The sequence below is a fragment of the Octopus sinensis genome, linkage group LG6 (genome assembly GCF_006345805.1).
Source record: "Octopus sinensis linkage group LG6, ASM634580v1, whole genome shotgun sequence".
Taxonomy (NCBI): Eukaryota; Metazoa; Mollusca; class Cephalopoda; order Octopoda; family Octopodidae; genus Octopus; species Octopus sinensis.
This window is the reverse complement of record NC_043002.1, coordinates 90,754,818-90,781,110: the sequence shown is the minus strand read 5'-3', so window position 1 is coordinate 90,781,110 and position 26,293 is coordinate 90,754,818. Positions and strand designations below refer to the sequence as shown.

Below are 26,293 nucleotides of genomic sequence, written 5' to 3'. Positions count from 1 at the left end.
GATATGATAGATTAAAAAATTTTTTAAAGATAATTGTAAACAGTGATGAAAACCACAAAGATCCTTAACTTACTTCAGTCATTTAACTGTGGCCATTCTGGAGCACTGCCTTAGAGGGTTTTAGTCAAACAAATCGACCCCGAGTCTTATTCTTTGTAAGCCTAGTACTTATTCTATCAATCTCTTTTGGCAAACTGCTAGAGTACGAGGATATAAACTCACAAGAACCAGTTGTCAAGCTGCGAGGAGGGAACAAACACAGACACAGGTCTTCTTTCAGTTTCCGTCTACCAAATCCACTCACAAGGCTTTGGTTAGCTCAAGGCTATAGTAGTAGAAGACACTTGCCTAAGATGCCATGCAGTGGGACTGAACCCAGAACCAATATGGTTGGGAAGCAAGCTTCTTACCACACAGCCACGACTGGTGTGCTGTTCAAGGGGTATGTCAGGATCTCGGTCATTTATACGCCTTAGAAACCAGGTAACTGGCCCAGTGAATCCAAGTACTCAAAGACATTAATATCCAGGGGACTTACTACTACTACTACTACTACTACTACTACTACATATATATTTCTTTACTACCCACAAGGGGCCAAACACAGAGAGGACTGACAAACAGGTTAAGTCGATTAAATCGACCCCAGTGCGTAACTGGTACTTAATTTATCGACCCCGAAAGGATGAAAGGCAAAATCGACCTCGGCGGAATTTGAACTCAGAACGTAATGGCAGACGAAATATGGCTACGCATTTCGCCCGACGTGCTAACGTTTCTGCCAGCTCGCCGCCTTTTCTACTACTACATATAGTGTGTCTGTGCACCCTTGCATGCATATATGTGTGTATGCATATGTATATGAAGGTGTGTGTGTGTGCATTTATGCAAGTTGGGGCATCTGAATAGCATATTTTTAAAACAAATGTCGACTTACTCGTTGATGTGGTGGCATATATTTTCTGTTGATCGAATTTTATTCACAATGTAATGCTGGACTAAGATTTATTCATAGAAAACATTTCGCAAAGTTTCCATTACGCTCAAACTCTATATCATGGGACTGATAAGGAAACTTCCTAATCGCATGGCCATAACTGTATCCATACCACATCAAGAAAACAAGAACCAATAATATACACAGGAGGAGGAGGAGGATCGGCATCATCATCATCATTTAGCATCTGCATTCCATGCTGGTATGACTGGATGGTTTAACAGGGTCCAGCAAGTATAAAGACATATGTTGAGCTGTACTGTGTGATCTTTCATGGTTCCTATGACTAGATGCCCTTCCTAATGTCAACTACTTTACAGAGTGTACTGGGTGCTTTTTTCTTTGTGTATCACTGGTATATGTGAAGACACTATGTAGCTTACAAGACAAGACCCTTTGATTGAATGGGAGTGTGGTATTGAGAGAGGTGGCTTATGCTCGGAGTATGATAGAGGTAGAGGAACGGGTCTCTTGCATTCGAGGAGGGACATGGCTAACCCAGCTGGATAAGGAGAGAAGATGCTGGAGACAAGATGTTATGTATACCTTCAAGAAACAAAAGAGCAAATGTATGGATGCGGATGAGGATGGAGCACCAGTGTGGGAGATGGGGAGCAGACAATCAGGTAAAGTTGCAAGAATGTGAGGTGAGCAACAGATTGGTAGGGGTAGGGAATATAGGGATACAGGTAATGTACTGAAGAAGGGGACAGTATCAATAATTAACTAAAGTGGTCATTAAATCAATTTCCCTAAAATAGATAAGAAAAAATGCAACTTACATGTTTACGACTGTCTGTCGCATATTTGAGTATTTTTTGTTCAGGTTCCGAACTCTCTGAATCACTCTTGCTGGAAATATCATCAGGAGGCAGTGCATAGTCGCAGGAGATATCTGAGAGTTCGGAATGGCACGAAACACCTACAAATAATGAAGACAACCAAAATTAATTGTCACAGTTGGAAATAGATTTTTATATCCATTTTGTTTTTCACATGTTTCAGTCATTAAACAGTGGCAATGCAGGGATTCTGCCATGAAGAATTTTTGGTTGAATGAATCAAATCCAGTACTTATTCTAATGGATCTATTTTGCTGAACTGCTAAGTTAGAGAGACATAAGCACACCAACAGCAGTTGTCAAGATATGGTAGCTGGCAAACATAAATGCAAAGACACACACACACACACACACGCACACACACACATATCAGTGGCGTATGGTGGTTTTTGTATTGGGTGTCCTGTCGCACTCAAGGCCACCAAATTTCAAGCAGGGGTATAACAAAACTTTTCCATTAAGATTTCTGATTAAATTAATGAGTAGGGTTAATATTTATAGTGAATTTGACATTTCTGATGGGTGTGCAACACATACCTAGCATACCCTCAATATGCTCCCTTGACACACACACACACACACATATACATACATACATACATATATATATATATATATATATATATATTATATATATATATATATATATATACACACATGACAGGTTTCTTTCAGTTTCAGTCAACCAATTCACTCACAAGGCTTTGATTGGCCTGAGGCTAAGACACTCGTCCAAGGTGCCACACAATGGGACTGAACCCAGAACCATGTCGTTGGGATGCAAGGCTCTTACCACACAGCCAAAATGGTTCTCAGATAGTAAGTTGTGTGGCACAGGTGCAGCACAAAAGAATCTATATGTATGTACTGCAGTGCACTGGTGTAGGATAAGAGACATGAATGCCTGATGCAGTGCAAGGGGAATCTAGATGCACTGCAGTGGACTGATGCTCCACAAGTTGCATTATCCATGTGTGCTCCAGTGCATGGATGCAGTACAAAGGAGTTGCTATGTGTGCTACGGTGCACTGGAATAGTACAGGCATTAACTATGTGTTCTGCAATGCACTGGTACAGCAAAAGTGGAATCCAGGCATGCATCTTATTTCTTTATTGCCCACAAGGGGCTAAACATAGTGGGGACAAACAAGGACAGACAAAGGGATTAAGTCGATTACATCAACCCAAGTGTGTAACTAGTACTTAATTTATCGACCCTGAAAAGATGAAAGGCAAAGTTAACCTCGGCAGAATTTGAACTCAGAACGTAATAGTAGACAAAATACTGCTAAGCATTTTGCCCGGCGTACTAACGCTTCTGCCAGCTCACCACCTTAGAATCCAGGCATGCATCTGTGCACATGTGTAATATAAATGGTATCTAGATGTAATTCAGAACACCGAAACACAATTAAAGGGTTTCTAGGTCACAACAGATTTTTGAAAATATAATTTGAACCTTTAGCATTTAAACTGACCATATCTGGCCCAAATATTCTCCTTGTTTTACATGAAAACCAGCCAGATCCAGCCTCTCATACTGACCATACAATGTTATTCTAAAAATAAGCAATTGTATTAGCCCTTTAGCATCTAAACCAGTTGTATTCAGCCCAAATATTCAGTCTGTTTTCTCTTCAAACTGGTCAAAGCTGGCCTTTCACCATAAACAATCACATTATCAAAATCTCAAGGCTATGAAATAATGCATAGTTAATTTAAAATGATGTGAATACATAAGCATTTCATTTAACAGAGCAATTTGAATGCTAAAGAGGTAAGGCTTTCAAATATCCATACTAAAAATTTTGAGTGTTTTGAAAACATCATTTAGATTTGTTTTATACATATTAATTAAACAAAGAAAAAATAATTTCTTTCATTTTTTAAAAAAATGTTTGACTTACAAAGATTTTTTAAAAAATTTCTTATGCAAAGAATGAGGTAATTTTCTTTATCTAATTTCCACTGTCACAACATTAAAAAAGAGTGGTTGCCAAATTAAAATAAAAACAGAGGGAACAATTTTATATAATATTTTTTAAATATTGTTATACTTGTGACTAGTTGTCTTTTACCAATTAAACACACACTATTTATTTGATCTCCATTTTAGCTTTATTATTCCAGAAATGGAATAAGCAGGACAAGAGGAGACTGAAAGCCACTGAAGAAGTCACAGAATGTGTGATGAAAGAATTTTGACAAAGAAACTAAATTTTAATGATAATAAAGCTACTAAAGTGAAGACCAAATATATAGTGTGTGTATGTTTAATTGGCAAAATATGACCATCTCCAAATATAATATCTGTTTTAACACACAGATTCACATCAAGAATCTTACAAAACAAATACAAAAATGTAAAAAAAAATTTTAATATTTCATTGAAAATAACATATGAAACAGTGTTGTTTGGCTTAGTGGCTGAAGGTTTTGAGGAAAGTTCATTTAATATTACATTAAAAGGAATTAATAACATTTAGAAGACAGGGTGCAGTCATGGATTTCAGTTTTTGTTTAATGCCTTATTGAAGTAAAGACCAATTCCATGAGTGTAGGGCTCTCAAGACAGGTGGGAAGAAAAGATGGAAAGAAGCTGGAGACTTGCTCTGAATGCAAAAGGGTAGACTCCATCCAAAGTGCACAAGGACCAGGAGATGATGATAAGTTGGGGGATAGTTTAAGACTACCAGCCAAGGATAGGTACAGTCTATGCAATGACTTTCTACAATCTGTAGTAAGTTTAATTTTACTGACAAAGCTCATGACAAGCAGATGCTTTGATAAACGACACTTCCTTGAAATATCTTGCAGTGGGATTGAACCCTGAATTATGTGATCATGAACTGAACATCTTAACCTCGTGTCCTATTCCAAGCCCATGCCTTAAGTACTATTCATCAATTTTAATTACTCTTGCTGTTTACACACAAGTTACCTTTTCATGGTATTTTATTTACTGCTATATGGACTGGACCTACCATTTTAAGGACAGAGACCAGACATGACACAGCAATGGTAACATGGTGTGTATACTACATGGACAAGTCCATATATGTACAACACAGAGTCAGTGGACTGGTTCACCAAAAGTTGCCTGTCACTAGTCATAGCAAACATTAAAGATATACTATATGGACTGGTCCACCAAAGCTGACCATCACTGATTATAGCAAAGCTTTAGTGACATTATATATATATGTATGTATATATATATATATACACACTATATGGCTCAGTGGTTAGAGCATCACGCTCACAATCATGAGGTAGTGAGTTCAATTCCTGGACCAGGCTGTGTGAAATAAAGTGTCTTAGGCAAGACACTTTATTTCATGTTGCTCCAGTTCACTCAGTTGTAGAAATGAGTCGCAACATCACTAGTGCCAAGCTGTATCAACCTTTGTCTTTCCCTTGGATAACATCGGTGGCATGGAGAGGTGAGGCTGGTATGCCTGGGTGACTGTTGGTCTTCTATAAAACAACCTTACTTCGACTTGTGCCTTGGAGGTTAACTTTCTAAGTACAATCCCATGGTCATTCATGACCAGAGGGAGTCTTTTATCCTTTATACTATATGGACTGGCCCACCCAAGTCTTGAGCTTCAGTGGACATACCACAGGGCTGATGACATGATATATTTACTGTCAAATATTGCAGTGCTGCTTTGATATTTTATCTATACAGTGAACACATACATGCTTGAAGTATTAAGAAGTTTGCTTTGCAATCATAAATCAAGATGTACAGGGTTCAGTCATATTGTGCAGCATCTTCTACGTGTGTCTTTTACCTTAGCCTTAGACTGATTCAAACTTTCGAGATAAACTAGGGAAGCAGATACTGTGTGGAGGTCTATCAGATTCAGCGTACATGTAATTCAAAGATACAACTTTGTCACATATTGTGTCTTGCTGATTTAGCTTGAGGGTTGCATTACCAGGTTAACAATATACATGTCTGTGGACAACATACATGTCTTAGCTGCTTATCCCTTAATTTGATGATTAGGAAGCACTATCCGAATCGTGGCCAATGCCAGCGCCGCCTCGACTGGCTTCCGTGTCGGTGGCACGTAAAAAGCACCATCCAAATCATGGCCAAAGCCAGTGCCGCCTCGACTGGCTTCCGTGCAGGTGGCACGTAAATTGCACCAATGCGACTGTGGTCGATGCCAGCCTCGCCTGGCTCCAGTGCAGGTGGCACGTAAAAAGCACCAACTACACTCGCGGAGTGGTTGGTGTTAGGAAGGGCATCCAGCTGTAGAAACATTGCCAGATAAGACCGGAGCCTGGTGCAGCCTTCTGGCTTCCCAGATCCCCGGTCGAACCGTCCAACCCATGCTAGCATGGAGAACGGACGTTAAACGATGATGATGATGATGATTAGGAAGTTTAATTGATTGAACAACTGAATGCTTACCATTAAAACTAATAGAGAATCTGCTACTCACTATCATCTATAAACAATCACCTGTTTCACTCATATCCACACATAGCAATTAATAAATAAATATGTGACATGTGATAGCTGTATTAGCAGTTATGTCAAGTAGATCAAGGTTTGATGAGAATAGAATAGAAGCTATATCATAATTCATTGATAGATTCCTAGCTAGTGGAAGGAATGGTTCCATTTTATGCATTAGGAATTTTTTAAAAGATATACTCTTCTACTCTTTTACTTGTTTCACTGTGGCCATGCTAGAGCACCGCCTTTAGTCGAGCAAATCAACCCCAGGACTTATTCTTTGTAAGCCTAGTACTCATTGTATTGGTCTCTTTTGCCAAACTGCTAAGTTATGGGGATGTAAACACACCAACATCGGTTGTCAAGCGATGTTGGGAAGACAAACACAGACACACAAACACACACACACATATATATATACATATACATATATACGATGGGCTTCTTTCAGTTTCCGTCTACCAAATCTACTCACAAGGCTTTGGTCAGCCCATGAGTATAGTTGAAGAAACTTGCCCAAGGTGCCACGCAGTGGGACTGAACCCTGAACCATGTGGTTGGTAAGCAAGCTACTTACCACACAGCCACTCCTACACCTATATAATTCAATATTTTTATATTTAGTTCTTTCTTAGCACTAAATATTGAGTCTTGTTTCTAGCTAACACAGAAGAAATCAAAGTTTAAAAAAATCAAGTCGATACTAAACACCTTATAAATTCTGTCACAGTTCATGATTGGTGACTAAACAAACACAGGATTTTGTGAAACCCACCTAAGTTCACTAATGTCTTGCTGTGATATTGTATTTTCCAGCATATAAATTGCTATAGTATATTGGTTTAGTGGTTTATGATTACAACTGCACATCAATATGAACATAATGTAAGTATAATGGAAATAAACAAGTAACTAAAATTCTTGTTGCATGCTGTAATCATCATCATTGTTCGACCGTGGTCGAGACAATGGAATTTACCATGCTACGCCAGACTTCATGGTCCATCATAGCATTATGGAGGTCCTGTTGCTGGATGCCTGTATCCCTGGAGATTACACCAGGGTAGGAGAGTGTGTGCCCTCTGGTATCACGAGTAGATGGCTTCAAGAGGAGAAGAGTAGAAATTGCCTCATTTTCAGCTCTACAACAATGTCCAGCAAACTGGATTCTCCTACCTTTCACAAGAGATGACACAGGTGGTAGTTTTCCATATATATGCTGTAATGGTGGACCTGATAGTCACCATTGCTTCAATTTCAGCTCTACAACAATGTCCAGCAAACTGGACTCTCCTACCTTTCACAAGAGATGACACAGGTAGTAGTTTCCCATATATATGCTGTAATGGTGGACCTGATAGTCACCATCTTTCCAAATCCTGCAGCATTTTGCATGGAATTTTTGGTCCTTCAAAGTTGTCACAGTGTATAAAGTTGGTCTGCTTTTTGTTTGCAGTATATTTTGGTCTGAACAATTTGGCTTATATGCCAGAAAATAAGGTACTTAAAAATTAAAAAATTTCAATTTGGTAGGGAGCATTAATCTGTGATTTGTGCCTCATTCTTTACTTACCCTTGTCAGTCTTGGAGCTTTTTCTGAAGACAATACATGTTGCTTCCCTTTCTTCTACTTTGACTTAAAGTATTACAAATAAAATCTATTCAAACTACAAAGAGAAACACACTAAGTTGAGATGCCAACAACACTTGCAAAGAACTGTGGAGATAATTACCTCTCTTAACAGCACCAGAGCTACTCTGGTTGATTGCTGTCTTTCGTATGGAAAGGGAGCTGAATGTGTGTCCACTAACTGGGCTGGTCACTGATTCTATTGCCTCTGATTGGCCACTGTATAATCCAGTACATGCCTCGTCATCAGATGAGTCTGATGTAGTATCATCCATGAATGGAGATTTGCGGATTTGAGCTGCTTTCTGAAAGTAGTAAATAAAAATAACTGTAACAACATCATTTGTAGTGCTAGTGGCGGTGGGTTATTGGTATTAGTGGTGGTTGTGGGGTTTTGGTGTAAGTGGTATTGGTGGTGGTGGTGGTAGTAGTGGTAGTAGTAGTAGCAGTAGTAGTAGTAGTAGTAGTAGTTGCAGCAGCAGCAGCAACAGTAGTAGTAGTAGTAGTAGTAGTGTCAGCTGGAGGAGGGAGAGATTGTTGGAGGTCGGCGAGAGAGGTTGTCGGAGGTTGTTGAGAGGCAAAGACATTATTCTGCTTAGCAAAGGCATCTGGGAAATGTGTAACTGCTGTTATTCACAGAAATACTATTGTTTTACTGTGAGAAAATCACTGTTGAATTGTTAAGTGAAATTTGGCAATCGAGGATCAAATCCACGCTATGACTACATGAAGCCACTACAAACAGAAAAAGTGTAACCGTAAAAATTCAGGATTATCGAAGTAATGGGCATTCAAAAAAGTATGTATGTATAGAAATGTATGAATGAAGTCTTTAATGTTTAAGATTCAAATTAAGGAAGTGCAATAATAATGTTTAGCAGTTCAAGGCTGTGAGCAGTGAAATACAGAATTATATTGGCTGATCATGAGAATCAAATATTCATCGCTTCGTTATAGGTATAGGTTATTTCCCTGGGGTTGTTTAAATATAATATTAGTAATATGCAATAGATAGAAGGATCCATTTGAAGGATTTTTTTTAACAATCTAAGTATGTCATGAGGTTTCCAGACATGAATTTTACTCACATGTCAAATAAATTATAAAAGTGATATTATCTGCAAAAATTAGAAATAGGACACACAAAAAATTCAATATTCAAAATAATCAAACATAAACAATGAAATGAGTTATTTCCTTTGAATGTTTAAAGAAATATTGTACAGGTGTTAAGGATTATTTCCCTTGGGTGTTTAAGAAAAAAGAAATTAGTTATATGAGGTAGATATAAAGGACCCTTCCATGCACTGTAGTAATGATTTTTTCAACAAGTATGTCATGAGGTTTCCATACATGAATTCTATTTGTATGTCGAGTTTCATCAAAATCAGTAAAACAATGAAGGAGGAGTTAGCTAACAACACCACAAACAAACACACACCAGTTTTCCGCACATGTAGTAGACTAGCTAACATACCCGGTAATTCCCAGGAAATCAGGGCTTATCCCTTGGTTCCATTCTCATAATTGTTTCACAAACAACAATACAAAGTATGTAGCCCTTAAAACTGTTTTTGTGCATTTATTGAGAATAGTGAACTTCTTACACAGGATCTTGTTTTTAGGAATTTCCAGTAAGTCATGAATACCCAAATTGTGAAGTCAGTTATGTAATAACATGAAATCAATTATCTGATAGTAAGAATTCAGATAAAGTAGCTCTGGAAAGGGCTTTAATATATTCTCAGAGTATATAGAACTTAGGAGGAAATACTAATAAGGAATGTATACTAAAATCGTGAAGCATGTTATGTAATAACAGGCTAATTAGATATGAGATAATAACAATTCAAAGTAAATAACTCTGAAAAAAGCTTTTGTGCATTCGCAGAGAATATTACCCTCAGCAGTGCTAGTGTTAGTATATTCGTGAATAAGTCACTAACGAAAATAAGTGGATATATTGTTTAAGAAAATGCTATTTACTTGTTTAAGCATTGTACTGGATGAATTGTGAAAATAAGTCAAATAGTTTAAATACGAAGAAATAACCATATTCAATTTGATTAATATGAAATAATTTATGACCATGAATGGGTTATTTCCCTTTATATAAGGATCCCTTTGCAGGAGCAAATGGGTTGTTTCCCTTGGATGTTTAAAAATAATATATTAGTTATATGTAGTTGATATAAGAATCCCTTCCAGAAGCCCTGATATCGACCTTTTCAACAATCTAAGTATGTCACTAGTTTTCCAGACATGAGTTCTACTCACATGTCAAGTTTCATCAAAATCAATAAAACGATGTAGGAGGAGTTAGCTAACAACGTCACAAACAAACACACCCACAGATTTCCATATATGTAGTAGATATGTATATGTATACATACATACATACATATATATATATATATATATATATATATATATATATAAATATATATATACATGCATGGATATATATATGCATACATAATCTACTCTCACACACACACACACACTGCTTCTTTTGTACAGACTCAGTGAAACATTTATAATTAGAACTACTAGGTGAGTACTTAGTCTGCTAGAAGAAGCAGCCAAATCCCCCTCAAACTATGCCCTACATGCTTAAAAATGGAAAAGACATGATTTGGATTACAGTTCTTGTTGTATTGTCACATAAATAGAAGGGATGTTCATAACTGGAATTCTTTGATAAGTTCCTTACTTTTTTCATCTGTTGTTGTTTCTGTCTCATTTCTAGCTTAATCCAACGACCCTATGATAAAAGACACTCCAACCATGACCATCTGGCTCACTGTTTTCAAGTATTGCACATGTAGGACTACATATTCCAACATGTCTATTTCTTTTAAGCCACTAGAGCAGGGGTTCTCAACCAGGGTCCACATAAGATTTTGGGGGTCCAAGCAAGAAAATTGTAAATTAGGGATCCACAATAGTATTCTAAAAGCCCCTGAAAAACATATTGCCTTAGATGTATGTATTGCAAGAAACAGCTAGGTTTCTTTCTCCAAGATTTGACATAGTTCAACCTACACAAATTGATGTGTGAAAAACAAAATAAGAATTTTGAAAAAAGTCTCTATAAAACTAGTTTTTAAACATTAAATGGTTATAGGAGTCCACCAGAATAAAATAGGGATCAAAAAGGTCTCTAGGTAAAAAAAAAATTGTTGAGAACCCCTGCAGTAGAGGAAGATTTGGTTATTACGTCTAACAAATTGAGTGACTACATTGAGACTATTGTTACTGCTGCTGTTCTAATAATTGCTGTTTATTCTTTAAATATTGTTCGTTTTAATGTTGTTGTCATTATTAATTGTAGAAGTGTCAATAAAATAGTGTACAAGACCAGATATACTCAGTTGGTGTTGTTTTGTCATTAAGTTATGTGTAGCCAAACATTCATAAGTTTCTACAAAAAGTAAATTGGGAATCCTAAGTTGATTGAAAGTAAAGAGAGATATTTTTCAATATTTCATATGTGTATTGTTCTGTGACTGACAACATCCTGATCTATGTTATATTGGCTAGATCTGCATCCAACCATGACTACATCAGCTTGAAATATTATTGTATTCATATTTCTACAGTTTTGTAATTACTTCGGAGTCAAATGCCACAAAATTCAGTAATATGCCAATATTAAATTCTGTGTAAAAATTACAAATATACCCGCCTTAAAATGGTGGGAAATGGTTCAATGTCACAAGTGCTAATATTTCAAGAAGTTTTGAATAGTTTTATGAGAGAAGGAAAGAAATTTCTCTCTAAGATTATATAAATATTGTAAATTATTCCTTTGGGAAATAGAGCAAATTTTTATAGAAAAAATAATTCTTAAGAAATGCCGGTATATAAATAATTTTATAGATATATTAGCTGCTTTTTTGTTTGTTGAAACCATATAAAGATATTCTTATATTGAATAAATTTCTGATGCTGTAGCCCTAAGCAACTGTACTTTTATTCAATCTCATTTCATAAGGTGTATATATAACTCCTCTTTCTTTTATATTCCTTCATCTTCTGCTTCATTTATTTCTACCACATATTCCATGGCATAATCTGACAAGATTATTTTAAATAGACAAAATTCTAATCTTCTCTAAAAACCATAAATGTTTATGGAGTTGATGCTTAACCCCTGTTTCTGTAGCAATCAGTAAATGAGACAAATATTTTCAGATAGAGGTCACTTGTATATCAAAATTAAAGTTCCCAGAATGCCATGTAGTTATTTCTCTGCAACGTAAATTGAAGAAATTTGGAATTAGATAGTTTAGTCTACTGGGTGTAGTCTATATATTTGCCCATTCTTCATTTTATCATAAAATAAAACATTTTATGTTTTGGTTAATGAAAGTTTACAGGCCAATTGCTATATTTATTGACAATATTTTACTATATATTTACAATTCAAAATGGCCGATCTTTACTTTCACTGTAGCCCTTAATTTTTTATCAACTTTATCAACTTGAAATTCTTTATACCAGCCATTTTCAATGTTACAATTTGTTCACACTTTGTTTGAGCTGTCATACTTAATTAAAGGGTAAACAATAAAACAAAGAGAATGTTAGGAAGCATTATACAACATTTGCAACTATTTTTTTTAATAAGAATGTTTCAGCTTATGTTTAAATACTAAGTAAATTATAATGTTTAATGGGTAAATATATAAATGTGCTGCACTGGGTGATAAAATGGGTATTCGATCGTTTTAGATCTACAAGGCAAGAGATCTAACATGTTTACCATCATGTAGTTCCAGGTTCAATCCTCTTGTGTGGTACCTTTGACACATGCCTTCTACTTTAACTCTGGATCCAACAAAGCCCTGTGAATGGTTGTGTTACATGGAAACTAAAAGAAGCCCATCATGTACACACAGAGACACATATGAAAAAACGTGTGTGTGTATGTGTTCATATATATACAAACACATATGTATGTGTATATGTATTGCCTGTCTCCTTGACTTGACATTACATAATAGTAGTAATTAGATGACATGGTCTTAACAAGCAGTAATGCTTCTTTGCAATCTTCTGTGACAACATGCCTGGCCATTGTGCTGTTTGTGTTCACTGAAAAGTGACATGCAGTGGGACAGAACCTGAAATTACGTAGTAGGGAGGTAAACTTCTTACCATGCACCTGTGCCTGCACCTATAAATAAATGAGAAAAGGGGGAAAAAAAGGCAAAATTCTACATACTCCTTTTAGAGTTGCAAACACTGGAACGACAACCTCCTGGTATAAGTCTTTACATGTCGGGAAATCTGATGTGATTGTATTTGAAGGAACTCCTGTGGATCTTTTACCTGTCAATTAAAACAAATAATTATCATGTCAATGGTAATTACAATATATCATCATCATCATTTAGTGTCCACTTTCCATGCTGGTATGGGTTTCGACGGTTTGACTGGAAATCGTATGTTAGAGAGCTGTACCAGGTTCCAATCTGATTTGGCATGGTTTCTAAAGCTGGATGCTCTTCCTAGTGCCAACCTCTCCAAGAGTATAATGGGTGCTTTTTACATTCCACTGGCACAGGTGCCATATACATGACACTGGCAACAGCTGTGACTACGATTTCACTTGGCTTGATGAGTCTTCTCAAGCACAGCATATCGCCAAAGGTCTCAGTCACTTGTCATTGCCTCCATGAGGTCCAACATTCAGTGGTCATGTGGTTCACAGAGACAACTTCAAATGATCAAGACCTTTGGTGATATGCTGTGTTTGAGAAGACTCAAATATATATAGAAGCCAAGGCATAAATGAATGTCATTACATATTTTCCATTATATATGCCTTGTCATATATTATCATTCAGTGTAAAAAGCTGTTTAACTAGAGCACAGCTATGGATTTATGATACAGAATAGTGGTGAACTATAACCTCGGATCCTACCACAAGAATATCTGGAGTTCTTTACTAATCTAAACAATATTGTCAGCCTGGTATACTCATGGAGACCTAATAAAGTATTTGCCTGGATTGATAATCCCTTACTAATAACTCTGTTATATATCTATTTATATGTATGTGTGTGTGTATATATATATATATATATATGGCCTGTTTATGGATTACCCAGGGTTTCACATCCATAAAGAGCTTAGCTTTACAGTGTTTCTATAGACACTAAACTCATTAGCCTATGGCCTCACTTTATCTTTCTACACACACACACACACACACACACACATATCACTCAAAACAGTTTGATTCAGATTCCGTGCTACTTCAAGTTTTGAAGCCCCTAACGGGGCTTTTCTCCTCAGGTTGGTAAGAATTTGATTTAAATTCTTACCAGCCTGACGAGAAAGGAGCCATTAGGGGCTTCAAAACTTAAAGTAGCATGAGATCCAAATCAAACTGTTTTGGGTAATATATGTAACTCCCAATCAATGTGTTGAGTACCTTTTCTTTTGTTTGTCCTCTCACTTATGTGTGTGTGTGTGATCTGGATATCAATCACCAAATATCGTTCATGACACAATACCATGATAGCAACCTTTACCTGTGAACCAAAGATAATCCTGTTCAAGAACTGTTTTATTTCAACTCAGTTGCAATCATTTTAGAACATTAGTAGATGCCTTTTATTTAGAAATAAAGCACCATTTGAGAGTGATCGTTACCAGCATCGCCTTACTGGCACTTGTGCTGATGGCATGGGAAAAAACATTCGAGCAAGGTCATTGCCAGTGCTGCTGGACTGGCTCCTGTGCAGGTGGCATGTAAAAAAACACCATTTCAGTGTGGCTGTTGCCAGTACTGCCTGACTGGCTTTCATGCCGGTGGCACATAAAAGCACCCACTACACTCTCAGAGTGGTTGACGTTAGAAAGGGCATCCAGCTGTAGAAACTCTTCCAGATCAGAATGGAGCCTGGTGCAGCCATCAGGTTCGCCAGTCCTCAGTCAAATCGTCCAACCCATGCTAGCATGGAAAGCGGACGTTAAACAATGATGATGATGATGATGATGAAGAGGACAACAAGATAGCTATCAAACATAACTCACTGATATGTCCTACCAAAACTTGGACTTAATTGGTATCATGATTCACTCAGACTCTTGATTCTTATATTGCTTCTCATTTTCTCAACTATATAATAAGACCACCCTCCTACCCACACAGGCCTGGCAATAACGAATTCACCTAATCCTGCCACCTCTTAACAAAATCTCTACATATGTTTTTCCTGCATTCAATAAGAACGCTAATCAGCCTTGGAGGGTCTGCAAGGTGAGGGCCACAACCTCTTCCTTCAAAGTATAAAAAAGAAAGAAAGAACGAAAAGAAGGAATGAATGAATGAAGGAAGGAAGGAAGGAAAGAAGGCAAGCAGGGATGGATGGATGGATGGATGGATGGATGGATGGATGGATGGATGGATGGATAGATAGATAGATAGATAGATAGATAGATAGATAGATAGATAGATAGATAGATGGTCAAACCGTCCAACCCATGCCAGCAGGGAAAATGGACAAATGATGATGATGATGATGATAGTGATGATGATGATGACACCATTGAAATTTCAAAGCTACAAGATAATGCATGATTAATTCAAAACCAAGTGAATAAATAAGTATTTTTGAAAGTGTAATCTGAATATCAAAGGGTTAAAACCTTTGTAGACTCTCCAAGACTTGGAAACATGAATAATTAGGTGAAGTTATTGCAATTAATACCTTTTATTGTTTGAATTGACAGCATAAATGATTGTTTATGTTGCCTGTTCAAATCTGTTCAATTTCATCCTTTATCTTTCAACAATTGGTAGAAACTGTTCCAGTTAAATACTGGGGTTCAGTAAAGCAACCACTCCCAATAGCTTTTGTGACCCTGAGCTTATATAAAAAAAAAGTTAATGTTTAATTTGAATTGTTGCAGAATTTATTTTGAATTGTAATTTAAGATATACGGAATTTGGGAGGGAGAACGTTTTCTCGAGCAAAACATTGTTGAAGACTAAAGTAGTATTCCAGCCAGCTTCTTTAGCATCGTGAGTGGGAATAACAGCAAAACACCACATTCAATAAATGTGTGTGTGTGTGTGTGTGTGTTGTGTGTGTGTGTGTGTGTGTGGTGTGTGTGTGTGTGTGTGAGAGAGAGAGAGACAGGGGGAGAGGGAGAGAGCTGCACCAACACTGAGCTGGTACTCATTTTCAACTGAGCAGACTGGATCAACCTGAAATAATGTGCCTCGCTTAAAAACACACCATCCTGTCCAGTCCAGGAATTGAACCCACAACCTTGTGATTGTGAGCCCTAAACCTCTAACCATTAGAGTATTGTATAATGTAATGTATTCGATACATACCTCACTCCTTACAAATACACACTCACACAACATAAGAAGATAAATAAAGATGACAGAAAACAAATTTAATAAGCTAAAATTAGAATCAGATTTCTAATAACTATTTTGAAGAATCCTTTCAGAACTACTTCTCATCTTAACAATATTTATAAAAGAGATTTACCCAATCACTATTACTCAGCTACATTAAGTAGCCTGCGCCATTTCACACTACTTATTTTTTTATATATATATATTTTTTATTAACCTTTTTTGTTAAATATTGATTCGTTAACTCAATCCACTTACTGTTTAATTAATATTTACCAAAGCATTTAACAATGATTAAAATTCAACTGTAATTAAATTTACTCTTATATTCATGGCCAATTATTATTTGTTTATTTATCTGTGTTGTAATTATTGTTGTTCTGTGAACTGTTAATCTGTGAAATTAAATTTCCTGATTATTCCAGTAATTATGTTAAATATTAACCAAAAACAGAATTGGTATTTTATGCAAAGTTACATTACCACAATAAATTTGACACATCTCAACAGAAAATAGTTTCAAATAAGACCTTACTCAACAAAAGATAGATTGGTACATATTGTATTGAGTCAAAAGTTTTGCAATATTTTGGTAGCTTATTTACTTTATTCATCAAGTTACAAAAAAAGCAGCTGAGCATTGAAAGTAGAGGTCATTGTGGAGGCACATGGCCTAGTGATTAGAGCAGCGGACTCGCAGTCGAGGGATCGCATGTTCGAATCTCAGACCGGATGATGTGCGTGTTTATGAGCGAAACACCTAAGCTCCACGCGGCTCCGGCAGAAAGTAATGGCGAAACTTCTGCTGACTCTTCTGCCACAACTTCCTCTCACTCTTTCCTCCTGCATCTTGCAGCTCGCCTGCGATGGACTGGTGTCCCATCCAGGTGGGGAACCTATATGCCAAGAAACCGGGAAACCGGCCCTTATGAGCCAGGCATGGCTCGAGAAGGAACAAACAACAACAACAGAGGTCATTGTGTTGCACCATCTGACACCACCTTTCATTGAAGCTTCCACCTCCACATGGTTGATGAATTGTCATGAATGTAGGAAGTAAGTCATGGATCTGAACAAGTAATAATCCGAGGAAAATATGTTTTTGGAAATCCTAACGTACATAAGCAGTGGTTAAGTAAGGGCCAGCTTTCAGAAACTATCGCTAAATATGAGCCTTTCAAACACAAGGTGATGCACTGTGTCTGGTGGAATTATGAGGGGTTAATTCACTGCAAGTTTATTCTGGACAGTTGAACCATTGATGCCAACCTGTACCCCAAACTGGAGTGAATGTATGCCACTGTATGGCAAAAATAACTGGTATTGGTTAACAGAAAGTAAGGTCTTCTGCAGCAAAACCTTATACCTCTTGAATGACCCGGAATAAACTCCAGGAACTTGAAAGAATCAAACTAATGTCACACCCAGCATATAGTCCAGACCCAACTAACCTCAAATTATTACTTCTTCCAATCCATGGCTCACTTCCCTGTTATCATGATACTTCATTGACCAACAGAAGGTGGATGTTTCAGTGAAGGAGTTCTTCACCTTGAAGGACAAGAACTGGTATCAACGTGGGATCAAAGAACTGGCAGAAAGGTATCTTCAGAGTGTTCAGCTGCTTCTGTTGAAGCTTGACAAATAAAGCAAGTAAGTTACCAAAATATTGCAAAACTCTACTGGACCTTAATAAACATTTTGTTGTTTTAAAATGTTTTATTATATTTTTACAATTAAATATTAAGAATTGTATAAAAAAAATTGTTAGAATATTTTGTGCATTGTAGAAGTGTACCTAATATGTTGCTAATAAATTTTAACAACAAAATGTTATGTTGATCCCTAAGGACCATGGAGACCTTGGTTGAGAATCACTGATTTAAATCATGAATGAAAAGCTGTTTCTGTAAACATATTCCAAGAGGAAATCTTATGAAACCTAATAAAAGTGTACTGTTACCCAGTACTTGGGTGGGGGAATAAAAAGGTCAGTTTTAAGACATTCTTATTTTCATGTGTTTAAATCGCTTTCTCCTAAGACTACTTCTGCTAAATCAGCCAGGGACACATCCATAATTTCGAAGAAAAATCAAAACACATTTTTGCAAGCGGTAAACAAGGAAATAAGAAAAAAAAATTTAATTACACAGCTGGAGGTACACATTATTATTATTATTATTATTATTATTATTATTATTATTATTATTATGATGATGATTAGTAGTAGTAAGGTGGCAAGCTGGTGGAATTGTTAGCATGCCAGGCAAAATGCTTAGTGGTATTTCAACTATCTTTACAATCTGAGTTCAAATTCTGCTGAGGTCAACTTTCCCTTTCTTCCTTTCAGGGTCAATGTAACTGACTAGTCCCCTCCCACCAAATTTCAGGCCTTGTGCCTTTGGTAGAGAGGATCATCATCATCAGTAGTAGTAGTAATAGTAGTAGTAGTAGTAGTAGTAGTATTGTTATTCAGGTGGTAAACTAGCAGAACTGCTAGTGCATTGGAAAAATTACTTTACGGTATTTCTTCCAGTGCTTTACATTCTGAGTTCAAATTCCGCCGAGGTCGACTTTGCCTTTCATCCTTTCATGGTCAGTCAAGCACTGGGGTCGATGTAATAAACTAACTCCCTCCCCACTAATTCCAGGCCTTGTGCCTGTAGTAGAAAGGATGATTATTATTATTGTTGAGTGGGTAAAGTGACAAACAAAATCATCACAGTCTGGAAAAAAAAAAGCATCAGGAAAAATACTCTTCCTTTGTGGTATTTAGTTCCAGCTCTTTGTATTTTGAGTTCAAATCCCACCAATGTCAACTTTGTATTTCATTTTTCAAGAGTTGCTAAAATAAAGTACTGTTAAACTAACAGGGAGTCAATATAATTGACTACCTCTCCCCTATAGATATATGAGCTTGTTGACTAAGTTAGAAATCATTAATGTAATTACAAAGGGTAATGGATGGTAGGCTCAGTAGAGTGCCTGTGGTATCAGGTCATGTCACTTTATAATGAGAGTTCAAATCCTGCCATTTGATGAGGGTGGTATGTCTATAAAATAAAGACCAGCATGGAGAAAAATAGACATATGCTGGTGTTGTTGTTGGTGTTGGTAGTGTTGATGCTGTGGGTGATGGTGGTGGTGGTGGTGTTGTTGTTGTTGGTGGTGGTGGTAGGGATGATGATGAGGCTTATTAAACTACAAAGAAAATATCATGTCAGAGTCAGAAATTGAATAAAACCAGATTAAATTCTTCATGAATGCCAAGATGGTTTTAACCCTTTAGCATTTAAACAGGCAACACCTCTGGCCCAAAATATTCTACCAGTTTTATGCTCAAACTGAGTAGATCCAGTCTTCTACACCTAACCTAAACTGTCATTCTAAAAATAAATGCTCACATCTTTGAAATTTCCAAGCTACAAGATAATGCATGATTAATTCAAAATAATGTGAATAAATAAGCATTACATTTGGCAGAGTAATCTGAATGCTAGAGGGTTAACCCATTCACTGCAAAAATCTGATACATCCACCCAGAATTTCATTACCCTTATCTGTCTTTTGTTGAGGAACCTTTATTTGCAAATATCTTTTGTTAAAGTAAATTAAGTTTATCAAGAAGCAACATGACTTTCAGAAAATGCTAGTTTTATGTTTTGGCAGATAATTAACATCATTATAAAAATAACCATTAAATTAAATTATGCAGGTAAAAGGTTAACACTTAGCATTTTGATTTTGAATTCCATGGAAAAGGCTTAATTAAATAAGTACCATTTATATACTGTTATTGAATTAATTAACTAATTATTTGTAATTATTTAGAAAAGAAAGAAAAGAAACAGGCTTTTGAATCTATCCAGATGAAATAATTTTAATTAATGTGACTGTAAGTAATTATAATTGCAGCAATCGTAATTAATATTTTAATACAGATATTCTTTATTATTTTGGCAGAGTTGATAGAATATCAGATAAAACTGTAGTAGATTGGCAAACTCAGTTACCTTTGCTTTTGTGATACATTGAGTATCGGTTCTTTATGTTCTGAGTTCAAAGCTTACCATAGTCAACTTAATTTTCTATTTGCGATGATTGTTCTGGTGAGTATTAAACTTCACAGCTAATCATGACTATAAAATGTATATCTAACCAATCAGAACATAGCTATTAATTTCTGTATTAGAAAGCTAGCTGGCTGCAAAATTATCACCATGGTGACATACCTAAAAAAAAGTGTCTCTACATGGTCATTCAATCTGCCAGAAATAGCAACCAAATTGTTACTTGCTTTAAAATAAAAGACATATCAGGGAATGTAATCCTTAAGAAACAAAATGAAAGAATAGCTATGACAGGGATACCTTTGATTATAGGTCTCTACAAAAAGGGTTGATGTTGGGGCTAACATGTTAAAGTGGAGTACGTTAGTTTAAGCAGTAGGAATGATTCATAACTGATAAACATTCCATTATCTGGCAGAGCTGACTTTTAATGTTGCCATACCAATAAAATAGAGAAAGACAGGTATAGCTGCGTAGGTAAGAAGCTCACTTTACAATTGCATGGTTCCAGGTTCAGTTCCACTGTGCAGCACACTAGACAAATGTCTTCTACTATCATTTGGTAGATGGAAACTGTGTGGAAACTGAAGCATGAGTGTGTGTGTGTGTGTGTGTGTGTGTGCGTGTGTGTATGTGTGTGCACGTGTGTGTGTGTGTGTGTGTGTGTGTGTGTGTGTGTGTGTGTGTGCATGTGTCTTTGTGCTTCTGTTTGTTTACTCCCACCACTCAACAACTGGAGTTGGTTGTTTATGTTTCCATAACTTAAAGACCAATAGAATAAGTATCACACTTCAAAATAAGTACAGGGGCCAGTTGTTAAACTAAACCCCTCGAAACAGAGCTTTAGCATGGCCACAGTCCAATGACTGAAACATGTAAAAGATAGATGCTATATTGCCTAACTTTGAGCAGGTTCATATTAGGAGTGTTATAGCAAAAAGGAAAGTGGGCCTTTTGTATTTATCGATACAAGTCACTGCATAAAGAGATTAGCATTGAGTCTCTTGGACCTCTTGGATCCTTAGGCAACTGCTCAGTGTGTCCATGCATTGTGATGACACTGATCTTGAGTCTTCAACCCCTGATACAATCATAGGGATGTCAATATAATATACAGCATATTTGAAATTAACCAAGAACTTTATCATCATTAAATCTCATATTTAGAACACAAAAAGTTTCTAATATAAAATTCATAAAAGTTTTATATTTAGATACAAAAACACTTTAAAATAGAATTTATGTAGGAGCAAGAGTACAGTTCTATATTTTAGAGATGAGGAATTATGTACATTATTTACATTATTTACAATTGACGGATATTTGTCCTCATCTGGAGGGTATATCACAACGTTTTGGCTGATATACCCTCCAGCCTTCATCAGGTGTCTTGAGGAAATTTCCAACCTGGGTCTCATTCCTAAGGTATTTTTCGATGTTATCATCATCATTATTATTATTATTATTATTATTATTATTATTATTATGATTATTTTTGAGGCCACTGTCTGGAATCAAACTCAGAATCCTGGGGTTAGTTACCCACACTCTTAACCACTATGCCATATACCCATGGGCATATGGTGTAGTGGTTAAGAGCACGGGCTACTAATTCCAAGATTCCGAGTTCGATTCCAGGTAGTGACCTGAATAATGCTAATACTAATACTAATAATAATAATAATAATAATAATAATAATAACAATAATAGTAATAATAATAAGAATATTATGGACGAGTTTGATCAATACTAAAAACAGAGCTCAATGCTAAAAACAAGATAATAGGTATTAACACTTTAGCTGTCCTAGTTATAAGTTACAGCTACAATATCCTTAACTGGACACTAAATGAACTGACCAAAATAGATAGGAAAACAAGAAAAATAATGACAGGATCTAGGCTGCATCACCCAAAATCTGACATAGAAAGACTATATATACAACGTATAGAAGGTGGTAGAGGCCTTATACAGCTGGAAAACTACTATAAAATAACCACCATAGGACTGCAAAAATATCTACTTCAGAAGGAAGGAAAACTGATACAAATAGCAGCAAAACACGAGCAGAACAAAAAACTGTTCTCAGTATTTAAGGAAGCTGACAAATACAAACAAGAAATCATACCACCTAATAAATATGAAGAAGAAGAAGAAGAAGAAGAAGAAGAAGAAGATGAAGAAACAACAAAAGCTATAAAACAAATGAAATCCAAACTAAAACTAGAACAGCAAAGAACCATGATAAAACGATGGCAAGAAAAGCCCCTTCATGGTAAATACTGGACTAAACTAAATGCAAAAGAAATAGACAAAGAAAAATCCCAGCAATGGTTGAGAAGCTCAGGACTCAAAGCAGAGATAGAGGGATTCTTAATTGCAGCACAAGACCAAAGCCTACCCACCAGAAATTACCAAAAACATGTAATGAAAAGAAATATAAGAAGTAACTGCAGAATATGTGGAGATGGACAAGAAACAATAAATCATATTATCTCTGGCTGCCCAGTCCTGGCTAAGAAGGAATATATTCACAGACATGACAGAGTTGGAACCTACATACACTGGAAGCTATGCCAACATTGCGGAATAACAACAGAAAAAAGATGGTATAGGCACACACCAGAAAAGGTCACAGAAAACGAGAAAGCAACCATACTCTAGGATATGCCGATACACACAGATAGAGAAATTAAGGCCAACAGACCAGATATAGTTGTCAGAGATCATGAAGAAAAAAAAAAGAAAAAAAATGCTTTCTAATTGATGTATCAATACCGGCAGATGACAACGTGTCTCTAAAAGAAATGGAGAAACTCTCAAAATACAAAGACCTGGAAATAGAGGTAACTAGAATGTGGAATCTAAAAACAGAAACAATTCCTATCATAGTAGGTGCATTAGGCATGATAAAAAAATAATCAGACAAATACATAACAAAAACACCAGGACTTACAAACACATATAACATACAGAAAATTGCACTACTAGGCACTGCACACATCCTACGCAGAACACTTTCCATTCAATAACCATCAGAGCATCACAACAAATCAAAGCACATACCCAAGGCACACAGAGCTGCGCTCAGTAGTGAAGTGAAGTGAAAGCACGCTATAAAAATAAAACTACTGAATGATGATAATAATAATAATAATGATAATAACATCGAAAAATACCTAAGAAATGAGAACCCAGGTTCGAAATTCCCCCAAGACACCTGATGAAGGCTGGAGGGTATATCAGCCAAAACATTGTGTTAACAACAAACGAGATGAGGACAAATATCCGTCAATTGTAAATAATGTAAATAATGGAGCAAATGTAGTTTAAACTTTTAGCATTCAGATTACTCTGTCAAACATAGTGCTTTGTTTTGAATTAATCATGCATTATCTCATAGCTCTGAGATTTCAATATTGTGCTGGAACACTGCTTTAAAGGGCTTTAGTTGAAGAAATCGTCCCCAGGATTTATTCTGCCAGCCTCTTTCACTGAACTGCTAAGCTATGGGGACATAAACACACCAGCATTGATAGCAAGTGATGACGAGGGTACAAACACAGATGCGCACATACACACACACACAATGCATACATACATACAAACAAACATACATATATATATATATATAATATATATATATATATATATATATATATATGTATATATATATATATGTATATGTATATATTACAGGCTTCTTTCAGCTTCCTTCAACCAAATCCACTCACAAGGCTTTGATTAGCCCAAGGTTATACTAAAAGACACTTGCCCAAGGTGCCACACAGTGGGATCGAACCCGGGACCATGTGCTTGGGGAGCAAGCTTCTTACCACACAGCCATTGCCTGCACCATTAAAATAGAATTTATGTAAGAGCCAGAGTAGCTTAACTCTTTAATATTCAGATTACTCTGTCAAATGTAATACTTATTTATTCACATTGCTCTGAATTACCCATGCATTGTCTCAAAGCTTTTAGATTTTAGTGATGTGATTATTTATTTTTAGAATGACATTATAGGGTAGGTGTGAGAAGCTGGATATGGTCTGTTTAAATATGAAACAGGTAGAATACTTTTTAATTTACATATGGCTGGTTTAAATGCTAAATGGTTATTCAAATGCAGTTCATCTCAGTAAGCTGTGCTGGCCACCACTAGATAATTATTTATAGCTACACAAATTAGTCATCTAACACAGTTTGGTCTGTTTGTCCATTCTCTATGAACCAAATTGCCCATCATGATGTATTTATTTGTAGCTAAATAAACTGGTCTTTCCACACTTTGGTCATGGATCCATCATACTACAAATGATTGATTCTCACAGCAGCAAAATTGTATCAAGTTAACCAGTCAGATTGGTTTCAAATTTTGGCAGAAGGCCAGAACAGAAATTTTAGGAGGGGCTAAGTTGATTACACCAATGCCAGTGCTCAACTGGTACTAATTTTGTCAACCCTGAAAGGATGAAAGGTAAAGTCAACCTCAGAGGAATTTGAACTCAGATGGATGAAATGCCACTAAGCATTTTGCCTGGCATGCTAACAGTTCAGCCAGCTTGCACCTTAAAGCTAACCAGTCATATTAGCCATACAGGAACACGGGTATAACAAAAGCTAATACACATGAACCAACAAAGGAGCCTATGTCCAGCCTTAACCTGCTAGAAATTGCAGCTAATGTGTTAAGTAAAGATACAATATAATCTCTGATAGAAAAACAATGTGGAATATCTTTGAAAAGAACATCTTTTGAAGGATCAGGTTTCATGTGAGGCTAACAACAACAATGACAACAGCAGCAATTAGTGCCATTCACAGCCACTGTCAATACAGTGTAAATTGACAGGAACTGTCAATTGACAGCCACTGTCAATACACTGTCAATACAGTGTAAATAAGGAATGGTAATGGTATATGACTTACCTGGGGATGTATTTCTGCCACTTTTATGCTTAGCTCCCTTCCATACTTCTTCATAGAGAGGTTCAGACTGAAAAATACAAAGAGATATTAGTCTGTTGTTATTAAAGTACTTGTCTCATGAAATATGTATATCTGTGAAGGTTAGTCTAAGGAAATGATCATGCTATGTTCATTGCAATTTCAAGACAGTAATGTTACCTGTGCACTTAGTGATACACAAAGATATATGTTGTGCATATATATATATATATATATATATATATATATATATGTATATATATATATAACGGGAAGCTTTATGAAAATAAACAAAAGACGAAGGCAGGTGGAATACAAACAAACAATTGTATTAGTATGGCGCTCAGGAATATAAATAAAACAAGTCTTTTACGTTTCGAGCCTACGCTCTTCAACAGAAAGATACACAGAAAAGAAACACGGAAAGAAACAAAGAGAGAAAAAAATGCGTGCAGAAGCTAGTGAATCAACATGGCGATCTATATATATATATATATATATATATATATATATCATCATCATCATCGTTTAACGTCCACTTCCCATGCTAGCATGGGTTGGACGGTTCAAGTGGGGTCTGGGAAGCCAGGAGGCTGCACCAGGCCCAGTCTGATCTGGCAGTGTTTCTACAGCTGGATGCCCTTCCTAATGCCAACCACTCCGTGAGTGTAGTGGGTGCTTTTTATGTGCATATATATATATATATATATATATGCAACAACATATGTAAACAAACATTTTTTTTTCTTTTTCTTTTTTGGAAGCATCGAATGTGTACTGTATTATACAGACAAAATGGTAATATTTCGAAAACAATATAGCTGTGAAAACAGCAGAAATATTGGGTATTTTATTCTTACATGATGGAAAAAGTTGTCAGCAGACAGCCATATGACTTGATCACAAATGTCCGATGAATGGAAATGTGAAACACTGAGT

General features: G+C 36.2%; 1 protein-coding gene across 8 annotated transcripts in view; it reads right to left on the bottom strand.

Annotated features, from left to right (window-relative positions):
• The window catches only part of LOC115212914 (pleckstrin homology domain-containing family H member 2), a 1,355,391-nt gene that overhangs the window by 332,859 nt on the left and 996,239 nt on the right, over positions 1-26,293 (bottom strand). For all 8 annotated transcript variants that reach the window (XM_036504153.1, XM_036504157.1, XM_036504154.1 and 5 more), the window contains 4 exons: positions 25,337-25,403; positions 13,174-13,280; positions 8,047-8,248; positions 1,780-1,919 (listed from right to left, as the gene is read on the bottom strand). In XM_036504153.1, the coding sequence (XP_036360046.1) occupies positions 1,780-1,919; positions 8,047-8,248; positions 13,174-13,280; positions 25,337-25,403 (516 nt within the window). The remainder of the gene's footprint in view (positions 1-1,779; positions 1,920-8,046; positions 8,249-13,173; positions 13,281-25,336; positions 25,404-26,293) is intronic.